The following is an 18,085-nucleotide window of genomic DNA, read 5'->3' as shown; positions in this document are numbered from 1 at the left end:
TGGTCGAAGTTATTCGGAAAAATATTTTGTATGGCTGGAATTATTTGATCTAAAAGTAATCCCTCGTACATTTGAGCATTAAGATTTCCCTCCAAAAAAACGGCCCTATCAAATACGTATCTATCATGCCACATTATACATTTACTTTTTGTGGGTATTGCGTGTGAGTTTCCCGCATCCAATTTGGATTTTCATCTGACCAGAAGCGAACATTTTGATTATTAACCTCTCCTGTCAACGTAAAGGTTGCCTCGTCTGTGAAAACAAGTTGATAAAGAAAGTTGGGCGAGGCATCTATTAGCTCCATCATTCTTGCACAGAAGCGCAAACGAAGCTCATTATCTCCATCTTGCAACTTTTGAACATACTGCAGTTTGTATGGATGTAATTTACTTTTTCTTATAATTCTGTGGATGGACCTGGGAGCAATGTCGCGAACTTGAGCTGCTCTACTAAGAGACATATGGGGATTTTCAATAAAACTCTGCAGAACATCAAGTTGTTTATTCTCATTACTTGCAGATAATGACCTGCCTGATCTAGAGCGATTATTTACACTATCAGTTTCTTGAAAACGCTGTATTGTTTTCGAAACAGTGGATTTATTAATTTGACGATTCGGAAAAGTCTCATTAAATAATCGAACTACTTCAATTAACGATCGTTCGTTATCACCCCATCCGCGCATCATGAGGATAGTGATTCTTTCACGCTCCGACAATTCGTTAGCCATTTGTTTAGTCGAACGATTAATATTTAATTTATCAATTTCCGACCTAAGAAGACAAAAGTTCTCAGCAGAAGCGGAGAGTGCTCTGCTCTGAACGCTATCACCCTATCTGAATGATTATGCGCGAGAAAATAACACTCTACACCATGGCGTTTGCATTTTATACCCCGTGGGAGTATCGATAAGAGAGTCAGGGGGAGGGGGAGGGAAAGGGGAGGAGAAGATAGGGCAATTGGATCGTTGGAAGCTTCTATTGGACCCTCAGGAAGGAATTCAATTCCTCCTGATTATTACTTTTAGATAATGCTGATGCCGGCGATACCGTAACTTTCAAGCTCCATAACTCGAAAAGTACTTTATAAAAAGGCTATATTATAGTGTTTTGGAAAGCTCTCGAGATAAGCTACAAGAATATGCAATAAAAAATGGGTATTTCCATGTAAGAAATTGAAGATGACCTTCATGTGACCTTGACAACACTCTTCAAGGTCATACTGATATTGCTGTGTAATGCGCTATTTGAAACCATACAACTTTTGTCTGAAGCAATTTTCTCTAAACTGCATAGTCTTCGTAAAATTTAGGGGTTTCCATACTTTTGCCGGACCCTGTATATGAATTAAGCAATAATATAATTATATTTATATGTATAGATAATTTTTTAATAACAAACTCAATATAGTTTAACCATTATAATTATATTAATACTTCATATTTCACATATTTGTACAGAAACTTTTAGCAAAAATAAGTGATTTTTTTAAATATTCTGAATTACATGAAAAGCATACCATACAGAAATATATAGACCGTTACTCAAATTTTTCTGCTGTTGTTGGAATATCTTATATCTTAGCAGCAATTACTTTTTCATGCGGTCCTTTCTTCTTACCAATAAATCTTCCAATGGAAGCATGGTATCCTTTTCCCACTGATTCTCTGTACGTTAGAAGTATTCTTTACATTTCGCAAGTACTTGCCATTTTGCAAACAGGATTTTGTATCACAGTAGATTTTATGATTGCAATGTTTTTTTGGTATTCCGCTGCGAGACTGGACATGCTAGGATTAGAATTGCAACACATAACACACGAAAACCAAATAAAAACATGCATTCAAAAACATCAAGAAATAATAAGGTATGCATTTAATTATTTGAAATATAAATATTGTGATCACATTATATTTACTATGATATTAAGAACGTGCATAAGTTTTTATTACTCTTTCTTTATCTCATATTTAGATAGTTTTCTTTTATATTAGATGTAAAACCAATACATCTAATATATATAATAGTACATCTAATATATAACTAGTACAACAAGTTTCTATCACCAGCATTGTCATTGCGCTAGAAAACACTAGTAGAGAATTATTTTTTTGAAGCAATAATTTATTTTAGTAATATTATCCTGCTTTCAGGCATATACATGATATTTCTCATAAGGTACGTTCCACTTGACGATCGCAACGACGCGAGCGTCATTCTATCTTTATTGCTTATTGATTATTGAACAAAGCTAGAATAACGCTCGTATTGTTACGAGCGCCAAGTGGAACGTACTCATAGATGTTGTCATAAATACTTTTAAATTGGTTGAAAATATAGTACGAAAAGATACATATTCGAAATTGTATATTTCTTTAATTTTCACCAGGATAAACTGCTACTAAAAGCGACAAAAATCATTTGTACTATGACAAAAATACCTAGTTGACAGTACATATCGCGATTAGTTTCGTAAATTTAATAGTAATATTAGGTGTACAAATAAGTTTTCGACCTTTTTTCATGAAAATAATTATTTATTTACTCAAAATGAAGGTACATGTTAATTGGGAAAGTAATCTCCATTTGCTTCTATATACTTTTTCCACTTCTCGGGCAGATGGCGAATCCCCTGGCGGTAAAACGATGGCGGTTTTGAGTCGATGAAGTCGGTAATGCATTTTTCGACTTCTTCAAACGTTTTAAAGTGGCTATCGACCAAATGATGTTGGAGCGATCGGAACAAGTAAAAATCCGATGGAGCAAGGTCTGGTGAATACGCCGGGTGTGGCAAAACTTCCCAGCCCAACGAATCTAAAGCGTCACTGGTCGTTTTCGCTGTGTGTGGTCTGGCATTGTCATGCAACAATATGATCAGCCTAGATCCTTTGTCTGTGTAAGGCCGCTTACGCTCAATTTCGTCGCTTAAACACTGAAGTTGGCGTTTATAACGCTCAACCGTGATAGTCTCACCAGGTTTGAGCAGCTCAAAATACAAAACACCCTTGAAATTCCACCATATGCACAGAAGGAGTTTCTTACCGTGAATATTGGGTTTAGCGGTCGATAGCGATGGTTCACCCGGATTAACCCACGATATTCGCTTTTTCGTATTGTCATAGAACACTCACTTCTTATCGCCAGTCACTATTTTATGTAAAAAATCTTTTCTTTTGAAGCGGGACAACGCTGTGTCGCAGTGTCTCGCTTTGTTACTTTCAGACAGCACGTGCGAAACCCAGTGGCCCTCCTTCTGAATCTTACCTAGCTTTTTCAGCCGAACGGAAATGTTTTGTTGGGTAACCCCTAATGCAGTACCAAGCTCCGCTTGAGTTTGGCAAGGATTTTCGTCCAACAACTGCTCCAAATCCTTATCTGCAAATTATTAGGGTGGTCCTGCTCTCTCCTCATCCTTGAGGTCGAAATTTCCACTCCGGAACCTTTGGAACCACTTCGTTACGGTGCTGATGGATACAGCACCTTCTCCCAATGCCTGACATATCATTTCCTTAGCCTCAGAAGTATTTTTTTTAACTCGAACGCGAAAAGCATACAGTGCCTAATATGCGCCTTATTACAACTCATTTTGTTTACTGTGCTTACGATGAATATTTTGAGGTTATGTTAAACTTTTAGTCCGGCAATATAGTCTACTAGGTTGGTAGTATATAACCTCACAACTGGCAGGAAAATGTTTTTGTTCAAATATTTAATACAGCCGTTTTTATTCTCAGGCCAAGAACTTATTTGTACACCTAATAATTTTGACGTAAATAACGTAAATGGCAAGCCATGTACGGGACACAAAAGACGCACGATGAAAACTTGGTGATGTTATTAAATGACTCAAATGAGTTTAGTGAAGCATAAATTCTAAACATTCATACGAGAGAGAACTTCCATATACAATATACACACACATATATATATATATATATATATATATATATATGTATATATGTAGATATATAAACGTTTCGGTCCAAACGTTGGACCATCCTCAGTACGCTACAATGAAATTAAAAAATGCATATTACAAGCAGAGTTACAGATCGTTAAAAAGTTCATCAGTACATACCCGAATCCATATATATATATATATATATATATATATATATATACATAATTCAAAAACTTCCGCCGATCAAACTGTCGTCTTCACAAAAAATATAATCCTGTCAAAATAATTACTATTATAAAAACCAAAAGTAACAATAAATTAATCACTAATTTATACTCACAGATCACTATCCAATTACATTTGTCAACTTGACTGTCAAGTACAATAACTAATCGACTAATCGAATAATAAATAATCGAATAATAAATAAATGTAGTGTTATGTCCGGGTTGGCCACCCGGCATAACGAAGAGCCGGTCAGCTGCCGATCAGCTGAGCGTCGTCGGATCGGCTGCTGAAAGAAGACGCGAGTCTCCTGGCGACGGGTCGCCAGAAGAAATAAACAAACAAGAAAGAGAAAGATTCGGACGTGAGATTGACATCGACGGACGTGTATCACATTCCGCTCTCATTATAATAAATCTCTATCATTCTTTTATAAAAGTGGTGTTGTCTTATTCGGTGCGCGAGTGTCTCCGTGAGTGTGTGAGCGAGTGCGAGTGGTGAGTCGAGCGGAATCCGCCGCCCGGACGTAACAGTATAATATACATTTAAATGTATTTTATATTTATTATTGATTTAATAAGATAGATTCATATACCTCTACAAAATTGACCTAATCAACAACGATATTCGATGACAAACCAGTGCCAAATGTCAAGAACTTTTGTCATGGTGGTGGCAGAATTATAAAATAGACTGTGAGCCTACAAATTGTGTCTATGTCAATATGGCTTTGCTGAAACCATGTTCCTACTTTTCCACTTCTTTCAAATTTAAACTGTTTAAACACACGTTTCTTGTGGACATTTTTCACTAATCGTCTTCTTCGACATGTAAACTGTAGCGTTTCCTTATTCAGATTAATAATACTTTCACATTCGTCGCACTTCATTAAAGCAGGTAGTACACCATGCTGCATTAAAAAACCTACTAATTTCTCTTTATTATAACTTGTAAGAGGAACGAGAGAAAAATGTACGGAGCACGGATAGCCGAGGCCGGGAATTGAATCCAGGTCTTTCGCTTGCCGGGCAACTGCTCTGTCCGTTGAGCTATCCCGAACTCCCTCTTACCGACACTTCTCCTAGTCCTCTTATTGTCTAGGATGGTAAACACCGATCGGTCGCTTACAGTTCGGCCAGCCTGACAATACAATCATCCCTGAATGTCCTAAACCGCGCGTGTCTCTCATTACGCTCACCGGCCAAGGCTCCTCCATCTCAAGCCTCCTGGAGTAGGTTAGGGGGGCTGATCCTAACCCAGGGATTTGAGGGGGGCTGAGTCAGCGGGGGGAGGGGGTACGACATCACACGGCGAGGGGGTCGCGGGGAGAGGGGAGGACTGCTTACCTAACCCACACGCGACAGTATTTGCTGGCCCAACCCGCGGAAGGGGGGAGGGAGGACCGTGACCATCTAACCTAACCAAGGGGGTTTTCGCGGACCCAACCCGCAGGGATCGTGACAGTTTTTTGCTGACTCAACCCGCGGGCAGGGACGAGGGGGAGGATGTACGGCACGTGTGCGATGTAAGAGAAACTCCCATTGTGCGCAACGTGCGATGTAACAGTTAGCATTTTGTCAACGAACCGATGTCGCGGTTCGTACGTGCGCGACGTAACCAATACCCTCTTCGCTGTACACGTGTTTCGCGGTGATAAGACGTGAGCGCCGACGTCCGGCTGCTATGTGTGGGTTTAGTTTATTCTCTCTACTCTTTAGACGTAAGCAACAATAAGAGGAATAAGTATGCACGTGCATAATGTACGTGTACCATGGTAATCTCCTCATCGCGCGGTCCGCGAAGATATCACGTACCCCTTCCGAAAGTGGTACGTGTACCATGATCATCACCTCATCGCGTGGTCCGCGAAGATGTCGCGTACCCTTTCCCGAAAAGTAGTTTTGCTCCGATCTCTCCATTGTTCAGACCTTCGTTAATTGTTAATCGTTGCCGCAGTGACATAGTGCTTCGCGAAACGTTGCGAAAATTTTTTATCGTGGGTGGCAACTTGAATGGTCGAATAGAGGCATCCGAGTATTTGTGTAAATTATCGGACAATGATAAAGATAATTATTATGTATTTCGATGTTTCGCGGGACTGTGCACGAACACAATGTTGAGTGTAATGGTGCTGCTCGGACATTGTGCCGATGATAGACGATTGATTGCAATCATCAATGACATTATGGAAACGCGAGTATGCTTCGACCATGAAGAGGAAGACGCGGGGGATCACATCGGCGAGTTTCTGCGACGAAACGAAAATGTGCAAGAAAGAGGTAATAGTAAATAACAATTATTATAAGAGGAAGCCGCTCTTGTTCTTCACCTTAATAACTATTTATTTCGTAGGATGCTCCGAGGAATAATCCAATCAGAACGCGCACAATATGCCACTCATCGCCATCTCATCAGGTGAGAAAACACTTAAAGAGTGTTATGTGTAAAATATGTACGTGCCTAACTAATGAACATATTGTATTTGTAGATGAGGAACAATGAAATAATACTACTTAGTGAGAGAGAGACAAAGTTGTGTGTGTAAAAAACATGGAAATGGAAGGGGACAATAATTTCGAACGTTTATTGGATGAAGACAGCGAAGAAGAAGCGGTATCGGACGAAAGCGCTTACCACAGTGATCATGAGTATCGTGAGGATAATACTGAGAAGGCAGTGCCTAACGCTCAACTCCTCGCTCTCGAACGTACGAAAGTGTGCGCCATATATTTCTATTACACTACCGGTGGTAGTGTACTCCTGTGTACCCCGTGCATGATCACGCTGGCGGACGGACAACCCAGAGAAATGTACGCCGTGCGAGAGCACGTAATCGCCATGCATAACGACGTGGAATGGCACTACTGTTCGAACTGCCATGATTCGCTGCTAATGATACTGCCGTGCAACATGTGTCCGATATGCATATAATAAAAAAACATTGAGCAATACCAGTGTTAATACGCGAGCAGAACACGATTGTGACAGTTGAATCCATTGTTATTAACAAACAGTATATTTAAAGAGAACATATTTTTATATTTTATGATATGAAATAATATAAGTATGTATAATTAGTATGTATATGTGAGGAAGAGGAAGAGGAAGAGGAGAATGCATAAAAAGCAAATTGTAATAAAATAATAAAAATATATAATTAATGAAATAAAACAATAGAATGCATAAAAAGTAAATTGTAATACAATAATAAAGATATATACAGGGTGTCCCAAATTTAAATGTCCAAACTTCGGGAGCGTGTAGGGGATGATAAATGAAAAATAAAAAGTCCTTTAGAGATATGCTCGTTTTTACTTCGTTTTGGAAAAATCGCAAAAAAGAAAACGTAGATTTCACACTTATTTATTCATGTTGTCACTTGCTTAATGTAAATGTAGATATTGTTCAAAATGTTGGCCTCTTGCTGCAATGCAAGCATTGCATCTAGTACGGACAGCTCGTGTTGCAGCCAAACACTGATCTGGTGATATTTGGTGCACTGCAGCCACGATTCGGTCTCTTAATTGCTCTCTTGAGTTGACTGGCAACGAATAAACTTCCTGCTTCAGGGCCCCCCACACAAAGAAGTCCATTGGTGTCAGATCAGGTGATCGAGTAAATTCATGCTGGAACCTGTATTCTCTAACAGTCCTGGGATTTTCATGAGCCCATACATGAGAATTTCTGTGATTAATAATTCCTCCTCTTGTAAACGTAGCTTCATCCGTCCACATTATTTTTGATGGAAATGAATTATCATTATCAAATCGTTCAAGAACCAATTGCAAAAATTCAACCTGTTGAAATAATCCTGGGGTAATAAATTCTGCACTTTTTGAATATGGTATGCGTGGCGGTTATCATCTTTCAAAGTTCGTCAGATTGTCTGCCACGGCACTTGTAATGCAGCTAATGCCCTCCAGATGCTGGTCTCAGGATTATTATCAAAGTGGCGCAGAACACGATTTTCTACTTGCAAATTTGCTCTTAACGGGTCTTGATGAATTGAAAATGAGCCGATCTCTCGCAGCCTATTAAAAGTCAACGTAATGACTCGCCGATCCGGCACTCTTCTGTTTGGAAATCGGCGCGCATTCTCTCACCGCCTCCCTAGCATTACCGTCACAGAAACCATACACGAAAACCATATCAGCATATTCAACGTTAGAATATGTACGCGGCATTGTGACAGGAGTAATTCACTCGATGGCTTCTGATGAGTAACTGACGAATTTATAGGAGAGAAGCAGAAATGTAAACAAAAAAAGAAATGTAAACAAACAAAGGAAGTGCGAGAGTATGCGCGGCGCCGATTTTCAAACAGAAGAATTCCGGAACGACGAGTCATTGCTGCATGAAATCTACGTTTTCTTTTTTGCGATTTTTCCAAAACGAAGTAAAAACGAGCATATCTCTAAAGGACTTTTTATTTTTGATTTATTATCCCCTATACGCTCCCGAAGTTTGGACATTTAAATTCGGGACACCCTGTATAATAAAAACTGTATATATAATAATGTACATGTATATACTAGTATGAAAAATAAAAATAAAAAGAAAAAAATATATAAACGGATCATTCCCAAATTTCGGCCGTGTAGGGAGGATCTATCCCAAATAAAATTCTTAAGCTACAAATATCGTCCTCCTCCCACGAGTTTGTCCATCGGTCTTCCCAGGATTGTTGGACATCCCTGTGTTTTTTACGCTTATGGCGCACGCATTTCATGTGTTCCACATTAATAAACTTCGATATGCGGATCATCCACTGAGGCACCCGCTGAAAAAAAATATCTATCAGAAGAATGTTGTTAATAATATATGACAATGAATAGATATGCCTACCGTAGGTGGTGGGAACGCAAGGTGCACTGATCGATGTAGCGGAACCTCTACAACGGGGGTGGCATCCACTAGGAGAAACTAAAACAAAGTTATCATCGACTTTATTAGCAGTGTAAGTGACACTCGCAACGACTGTCACCCTCATCTAATGCAATTGATAAGGTACTTACCGCTGTTTGCGGAAATGTCACGTGTAACTCATCCGCGTTAAACTGCTCCTCCTCCTCCCCATGCATCTTGGCGTTAAACTGCTTCCACATGATTTTTAAATGACTGCAATAACTGTACTGAATGAGACTCGCAATAAGCGGACGCGTGACAATGGAAGCCCATGCTCATAGGGTAGGGTGATCAGATAAAAACAACAGTCAGCAAAGATAAAGCACGTTCCCCGCGATTACTCGATAGCCGCATATACCTGTGTCCGCATATTGGTACTATAAGAAAACCGCGACGTGTGTGTGATGTCATGGAGAGTCCGCCGTAATAGGGGACGGGGGAGGACAAAATAGAATAAAAAACGCAGACGCAAGTTGTAATAAGGAATGCAGTTTATTTCAGGCGGTTTGACCACCAATTGTAGAGTTTAAATACATTTTGTAAGGCGTAATGTTTCACATGGTATCCACATCGAAATGTATTTACTATATTTAATTTATATAAAGGAGCGATATCTTCGTAGTCCACATCCAAAGTCTTGACGAATACGTCATCTCGCGCATCGTCTTGAAGCAAATCGTGCAGCCATTCGCGCTTCTCGTGTCCCTTGACGTACACGAGGGGTACTGTTTCATCATCATCCTCTTTGTTCGTCGTGCCCACCACCGCCTTCGTGATCAGGCGCCTAGCCCATCGATACGGAACCGTTCCAACGTCCCATGATAGTCCGTGATGATTCGCCGTTAACCAGGACGCTTGCGATCTCTCAGATTTTAAGAGATAGTACCACGATCCGTAGGGTTCAAAGATGTAGTGCGAGAGAACACATCCCTTGCTGAGAGCGGCAAATTCCTTCACGACGAAGTTTCTGCCGACGATGAAGCCTTGCAGGTCCACAAACGTCGGTACGGACATGACGAGTTTCCCTGGATTAATGGCCACACTCGCAACGGTCCGTAGTTATAAAGAGATATCTGCTGACGATGCAATTTTACACAATTCTGCGCACAACGTTGGTCAATGGACTGTATTCGACCACGCGATTGTGCATTATGAGGCAGTAGGCGGTAGTATTCGCAGGTATGTTCTCTTTGCAGTCAAACTCTAATCGTACATCTACGGTAGCACTCTTGATCGACTCGTTCTGTCGCGAACAATCGATAACCACGAAAGGACCGCGAAGAAGAAAGTTGGTAGTGGTCAAATATGCCTCGGCGCAGTCGCATCCATAATACGCCCTACGAAAACGTGAATACATGTCGTAAAGGATGGCGTATTTGTTCCTCTCAAAATACAAATTCAGGTCGTCGTATGGAAAGCATTCCGAGTTTAGATACAATTTCACGTTGGTTAACTTGCAGTCGTCGAATATAGTAACGTCCTGGGACATTACATTTTTACGCCCAGTCTGCAATGCAAAGATCACGTATTGCGGTTTCTCCAGCTGAGTCGTGGCCTTGACAGTCTACGAGTGCTTGGTGGTGCTCTGTAGTAGAGGAAACTCGTACAGATCCCACGATCGGAATGTCATGCTCAGATATCGTCCGCTCTCCAAGGCTCGTAGCATCGATAGCTTATTGACTGCATTCAGTAACACATGCGGCATTCGCCACTGTATCTTGAACAGCTCAATCTTTGGCTCCAGCGCGGGATCTCCCAGTAGACTATTGTTGTCGTTGCGCGATTGTATTAGAATCAGCTCATGACGAGCGTTGATCACCACGCGTTTGTAATTCTCGCAAAATCCCAGTAACATAGAGAGCGGTACGCAAAAATTAAAGTTTCCATCCACATTATCAATATATGTATCCCAACTGGCATTACCCAGAGTCACGCCTTTGTCGAGTGTTAACAATGTATAGTTTTTGAGTGTCGAGGTCATTCCAACATTTTTGTTGCGATCAATTTCCACTCCGTCAAGTTCGTAGCGTATCTCATCGAACATGAACGCCACGCAATTATTCCCCAATACCACATTAGAGCCCTCAATGGCTCTGTTGTTAGTTTGCCCTCGACGTACAGAAAGCTCTGACACGGTAAGGTATACAAATCTTGCTGCTGTATGGGTATTTGTATCTCATCGCTGTGTCCCAACAGCGTGTTGGCGTACGGATTATACGTATGAGTCTCAATCTTGACGATGCGATCGTCGAAGACTGGTTCACTTCCGATATTCAAAATGTCAATCATTTTTCCCCGCGATTAGGTATTTCGTACTCTGAAGCCCAAAGATTTCAAAAATTCAACGTTTGATGCACTGAGCTTCTTCGTATTAGATTTTACAAAGTCAATGTTCGGCAGCTTTAGTTTATCGAATGTCACAGCAGTTCTTACAACAGTATCACGCACGTGCTCCGTTTCGTTCAGAACGAGCATCTCATCTTACACTACACACACTATCGTTGTCGCCGTCGTACGTGTAATCTGACGGTAATCTCCTCACCGCGAAAATCAAGTAATCGCCCGTCTTGATCCACAACACGTAACGTCAGATCCGTAATGTACCGTGCGATGATCGGTAGGTAAATGATCTGCGCAGGCATTTCCGATAACTTATATCCTGGTGGCACGCGCGGCGAAAATTCGTGTATCGTGTGCACACGCGTACCGTTGCTGTACGCACCGGCGGTCACGTTACACTCTATGCGAATAATGTTCACGTTCATGATATTGACCGGTACGTCCGATTCGTGCCATTTTCGCGGTTGCAATATCCGATTCGACGAGAATCCCAGCAGCGATCCAATGTTGTTCGGTTTCTTAAAGTTTATTCGATAGGCACACTTGATTTCGCTCCTCATCGTATTGTGATTAGCACGAAGCACTATCGGATACTCCTCATCAACGACGTTTTTGGCATTATCGCTGGAACCAGCTACGTGTCGTTCAATCGCACGCTTCAGATCCTCATCTATGGCGTGTAGTTCTTACGATCCTTCGGGTATAGTAATTTCCTTGTCGTCTTTACCAAAGTAAACTTTATTATTCGAGGAATTTACGTTCGATATCGTGTAATAAGTTTCAAAATCCATAAGTCCGAGCTCGTACCCATCATCGCTCAAATCAATCGCGGGAAAGTAGTTTACCGCGAGGGTGCTACTCTTCCCGGTTAGCATAAGCGTCAGCGACATGTTCGAGCGAATACTGAGCGCCGATCGCGGAATGTTATTAAATGTTTTGCCAACCGTCTGGAGAAACTTCAGGCACAATTGTCCGCAAATGCTCTGATCGTACGTTTGATACGCGATACGATTGTACTCAATTTTCACCGCGTTATGTCCGAGATAGCGCACCAAGTCCCTCGGTGGTCGAAGATTCCCAAAACTGTCAAAATATATAACGTGATCTCCTCGCTTCGCATACGCTACCCAACGCGTGCCCGGGCCTTTTGCGTCATCCAAATTCACAATACCACTCTCGTTTCGACCAATTCCGTCCATCGGTAGGGCATTACGCATAAATACACCTCTGAAGAACGGTATGTGCATACGATTAGCCAAGTGTTCAAATTGTATATTGGTGGTTATACCCGTAGGCATTCTTATCGTCTTTGTGACGTTTTTTTTTCCCACCATTCTTCTTCTTCGAGATACCCTTTCCACGCTTGTACGGAGCGAGATAAAGTCCCTGACCTTCCATAGCGCGATTGTGACGGTGCATTTCATCCAGCTGACGCCGCCCGGCCTTGTTGTCATTCACCGTTTTCGCGACTCCCGCTGCCCCCGCAGCCAACAATCCGATTACTCCCAGCAACGGCAGCAGTGGCAGGACACCGCCGCGTCTCGCTATCGGAAGCATTCGTTTCTTCGGTACTCTTCTGATAGTCATCTTTTTCTTCGTCTTCATACCCATGCCCAATTTGGTCTTGGCTTTCATAGCTGCCCAAACTGTTGTAGCGGCAGCTCTCTCTCTCAGAGTCGAATCCCTCGCGAAAATGCGTTCTCGCGCCCTTTCGGCTAGTATCTTATCCGCCGCGTGTCTGTTGTCAAGATCGTTGCTACGTAGGTACGCTATATCGTGCTCGCGACACGCCGCGTCCAAGGAATTGATACCTCGATCGCCTCTAGCTAGACGTTCTCCCACACGAGTTCCAGGACCGCAAAACCGATAGCCCGGAATGTACAGTTCGAAGGGAAGAGCGTTTATCGCACGATTCAGCAAACCTCCACCTCTCACTACCGTTTTTGGCATGCGTAACAATCTTTGATCAACGGTGCCGAACCGTGGATGTGCGTTTGCTGCCACGGTTGATTGTAATGTTCGCAACAGCGGCTATAAGTCTGCATCTCCGAATCCGCCTTTATATGGTCCGGAAGCTTGTTCTACACGCAGTCGATATAGTTCCCACACGCTCGCAACAGAACGATCTTCGGCACAAAATTGTAACTGTTCAGCGGTTAAGTCGCGAATATCGGAAGGACATGACAGTGTGAAAAACATTGTGGTACTGATGGCTTTCGCGATTCCGCCAACCTATAAATAGTCGTTCGACTCCCCTCCTCCTAGCAAGTGCAAATATGAGATTCGTGCGACAACCGTTGACGATACGCGTCACAAATTTGGACAATAGAACGCGGGTACTATCGGAGAATGAGGTACGCAGACATGGAAAACTATTGCCACACACGATACGCGCGATTGTTTGTGGGCCCTCGAATTGTGGCAAGACCAACGTGCTGATAAGTCTGTTGGAAAGTCCGCACGGTGTACGTTTCGAGAACGTGTACGTGTACTCGAAATCGTTGCAACAGCCCAAATATTGGTACTTGGAAAATGTATTGTCACCGATTGAAGAAATTGGCTACTTCACGTTCTCTAATAACAGTGACGTCATTCCACCAAGCGAGGCGCGTCCAAACTCGATCTTTGTCTTTGATGACGTGGCGTGCGATAAGCAGGATACTGTGAGAGAATACTTTGCGATGGGGCGACACTCGAACGTTGACTGTTTCTATCTCTGTCAGACGTATGCAAAGATACCTAAGCATCTTATACACGACAACGCGAACCTGCTGATCTTGTTTAAACAGGATGGTACCAACTTGAAACACGTGTACAACGATCACGTGAATACCGACATGCCGTACGATTATTTTTGCGCATTGTGTCGCAGTTATTGGCAACGCAAATACGGTTTCGTAGTGATAGATAAGGACAGCGCGATCACTAATGGGCGGTATAGAAGTGGATTTAATGAGTTTGCGATACCATAAAGTAGTTAGTCACCGTTAATACGTGTTCAGTGAACCATCCGTACCTCGGTACGACATGGCGACGTTCACTGGCGAAACAGATATTCAAGCGCGCGAGAGAATGGTGAAGGCAATTGCGAAAACCAGTGATTCAATCCGCAAGAAACATCGCGCTCTAAAGACTGGCACGATGGTGGAAGATGCAGCGTTGGAGAGACACTTTAGACCGATCATCGGGCCTCTGCAGAAGCTTGTCGATAATACCACGGGTGATACATCCAGCCCGCTCATACAGCCAGACGAGCCGATGAGCAATGCCGATGACACAGAGAGTGAAACACTATCCCCGCAGAGAGAGGTGAATGTTAGAGAAGATAAGAAGAGGAAATTCTCGTTGAGCGGATCACCGAGAACGTCACCGCCCAAGCGAAAACGAGTTCCATTCAACATGACAACCTCTACCCCGATGAAAGTAGCGCCGCAATCGTTTGAACGGTCTGCGATCGAAATCTCTTCCGATGAAGATTTCGAAACCACGAACGAATCGCTACGAACTTCCGTTCATCACACGCTGCAAACACCGGAGGGTCGAGAGATGCTGCACAGTCAGCTAGGTCCGTTAGGACAACAATACGTAAGCCCTGTCCTAAGCGGTAATCAAGAGAGCGGCATAGATAACGTGTACGGCGTTTATCTCGGTCAGGATGGAATGATGTTCGGTAATAAACATTTCGACGTGGACACCCGTGATAACATATTTGTCGACGGCGTGCGATACATCGGTACACCAAGTCTTTACGAACTGATCTTCATGAAATGTCCTAACAAAGTCGTGTACATAGTTAATGATTTGCATGCGTACAAGAGCATGCTGCTGATGACGAATGAGCATAGACGCAAACACATCGCGCATGGTCAAATAAAGAGCAACAAGGGTTACAAGTACAACCGCGTAATCGCACCGTTACTGCCAATCGTACCTAAGAAGCGATCTGGAAGAGGATTAACTCGCGCTGTGACATTAAACGACAATGTGACACTAAACGACAATGTGATCGGTTACGTACACTGGAACGATCCCAACGAATTGGTGGATCGTCTGCGATTGCTCGAAGCTTCGCGCCAAGCGGGAAATAACAACCACGATAATGAGATTCTGTCGATTATCGAAGAACTTCGCGAGGCAGGCCTCATTATAAATTAAACAGTACATCAACGACAGTATCAGTCGCTCGTGTGCATCAACAAGTTCGGTGTATTACTAGAAAGACAGGAGGCACCGATGAACAATCCGTGTTATCCGTTTAACAACTACGTATATGCAAACGTATTGTTTTAAACTGCAATAAATTTGTTCAAAAAATGTTTCGATCTATTATACTTTAACTTTATAATTTTTTATATGGTTGCAGGACGTTATTTTATTTATTCCTTCATTTATTGCGCTTGAGGAGTTTGTATATTTATCGTTAATTTATGTGACAATGGAGAAGGAGTGGGCGGAGGACGAGTAGGAATACTAATTATAACTCTACCATTTCTACATATTGCATGTTTATTATTATTATATATTGACACACACTATAAAATGATAGGAATACACAATATATACAATATACAATATAGGAATACGCAATATAAAATATAGAAATACACAATATACAATATAAAATATAAGATGTATTGGCTTCTTCCTCCTACTCCTCTAACCTCGGTCGTTTGTTTATGGGTAACATCTCTGAAAAAAGTCGTTTTTTTATTTTTACTATTGAACGCAATGAAAATATTAACAAAAGAATAAAAAAATAAAATAGTCCATCTATTCCTTCGTCCTCATCCTCGTCATCTTCCTCCTTATCTTCCTCGTCTTCATCCTCGTCGTCCGTATCTTCGTCTTCCTCGTCGTCCGTATCTTCGTCTTCCTCATCCTCCTCCTCTATCCTCGACCGTTTGTTCGGGCATACTTCTGAATCCTCTATCCATGTCCTCTTTCGCGCATATACTGGTTCTGAAAAGGCGCCACAGATTATATACTACTATGAAAAAAAGGAAAAAATACTCACCTATTTCCTCGTCCACAATTGGCAATCTTTTGCGAAACTCCTCCACCAACACGTCCTCCTCCTCTTCCTCCTCGATCCTCGCTCTCTTCCTATCATATATTATTTCTGAAACAGTCGTGTATTAGTAACAGAACGCAGTTGTATAAGAACTGTAAAAAAAAATACATACAATACTCACCTACGTCATCATCATTCTTTATTTTTTCGATCCTCGCTCTCTTCCTATCATATATTATTTCTGAAGCAAAGTCGTTTATTAGTAACAGAACGCAGTTGTATAAAAACTGTAAAAATTACATACAATACTCACCTACGTCATCATCGCCCCACTGTTTTTCCATTATTTCAAATAAGCGCCTCAGTTGGAAAATATCCGCGCCTTGGAAGATATGCAACATGTTGTCAAAATAGTTAGCGTAGTACTCCCTCTCCCTTCGCTCCCACCTCGTCCACTTCATGTGTTCGATGTTGATGAACCCTTTTATCGTTCGGAAATCCATGTTTTCGTCCACTTATAATTACTTGCACTCTTCACTTCTTGTGTACTTGCACACTCGAGACTCTTCGCTCGACTGCAGATTGACCGACTGAAAGCACGCTGCAAGCACTGGAGAGATGCTGCACAGTCAGCACTTAGACCCGCTAAGACAAAAGTGAGTTAACGGTGTCCAAAGAGATTGTCGTGTCGCTTCGAAGAACTTCGCGAGGCAGGTCTTATTATTATAAATTAAACTGTACATCTGCGATAAAGGAACTTCGCCTCCTGCTGGCGACTACTGCATCAGAAACGACTAATAGAATGGCAACGAACAGTGCCGAACGGCTCACGAACGACTTAAGAACGGGTCTGGAACGGCGACGAACAGGACTGGAACAGCGACGAACGTGGCAAGAACGGCTCAAGAAAGGGTCTGGAACAGCGACGAACGAGGCAAGAACGGCTCTGGAAAGGCGTCGAACGTTTACAAACAGTTTGAGACATAACTACACGCCTAACAGTCGTTGATTGTATCGCCAAAAACATGCGATCGCGAAAATCCGATGGATGTAAAAAGATTGTCAGTTCCGAGAAACGGCGACTCGTCGAGGAACTGCATGCTCCGGCGAGAAGAACTTTTCCACGAAGACGCGTCATTGTCCGCGGATACGATGACCTGTGGCAAGCTGACATAGTGGAGATGCGCCCGTACTCACGTTTCAACAAAGGCTACAATTATATACTCACAATTATAGACTTGTTGAGCAAGTATGCATGGGCCGTACCGCTCAAGAGTAAATGCGGGAGCGAGACAGCCGATGCGTTTGCAAAGCTATTTCGAAAGGATGGAAGATGTCCAAACAATTTGCATACTGACAGAGGAAAGGAATTCTACAATGCTGACGTGCAGCGGCTCCTGATGAAACATGATATCAATCACTATTCTACGTATTCACCCATGAAAACCTCGGTCGTGGAACGGGTCAATCGTACGCTAAAAAACGACATGTGGAAAATGTTTACGCTCAATGGAAACTACAGATGGATCGACGAACTACAGCAGCTCGTCGCAAAGTACAACGCGCGAAAACATCGGACGATCGGTATGCGACCCATCGATGTAACGCCCAAAATCGCGGATAAATTCTTGGCCACGGTGTACAGCAACGTAAAGATTGCAGCCCCGGCGCGATTCACAGTAGGTGATTCGGTACGCGTCA

General features: G+C 42.3%; 1 protein-coding gene across 10 annotated transcripts in view; it reads left to right on the top strand.

Moving 5' to 3' along the window:
* LOC105287899 (odorant receptor 49b-like) overlaps positions 1-18,085 on the top strand; it is a 133,411-nt gene that overhangs the window by 4,486 nt on the left and 110,840 nt on the right. For 9 of the 10 annotated variants that reach the window (XR_003406662.1, XR_003406664.1, XR_003406665.1 and 6 more), the window contains exon 2: positions 1,463-1,869. Coding sequence is in view for 4 of the 10 variants with exons in the window: in XM_026970382.1 (XP_026826183.1) it covers positions 1,463-1,869 (407 nt within the window). In the remaining 6 variants the exon portion in view is untranslated. The remainder of the gene's footprint in view (positions 1-1,462; positions 1,870-18,085) is intronic. The other variant, XM_026970383.1, reaches the window with a different exon arrangement.

Source organism: Ooceraea biroi, chromosome 6 (assembly GCF_003672135.1).
Source record: "Ooceraea biroi isolate clonal line C1 chromosome 6, Obir_v5.4, whole genome shotgun sequence".
NCBI lineage: Eukaryota > Metazoa > Arthropoda > Insecta > Hymenoptera > Formicidae > Ooceraea > Ooceraea biroi.
The sequence above is the reverse complement of the archived record's forward strand: the minus strand, read 5'-3'. Positions and strand labels throughout refer to the sequence as shown.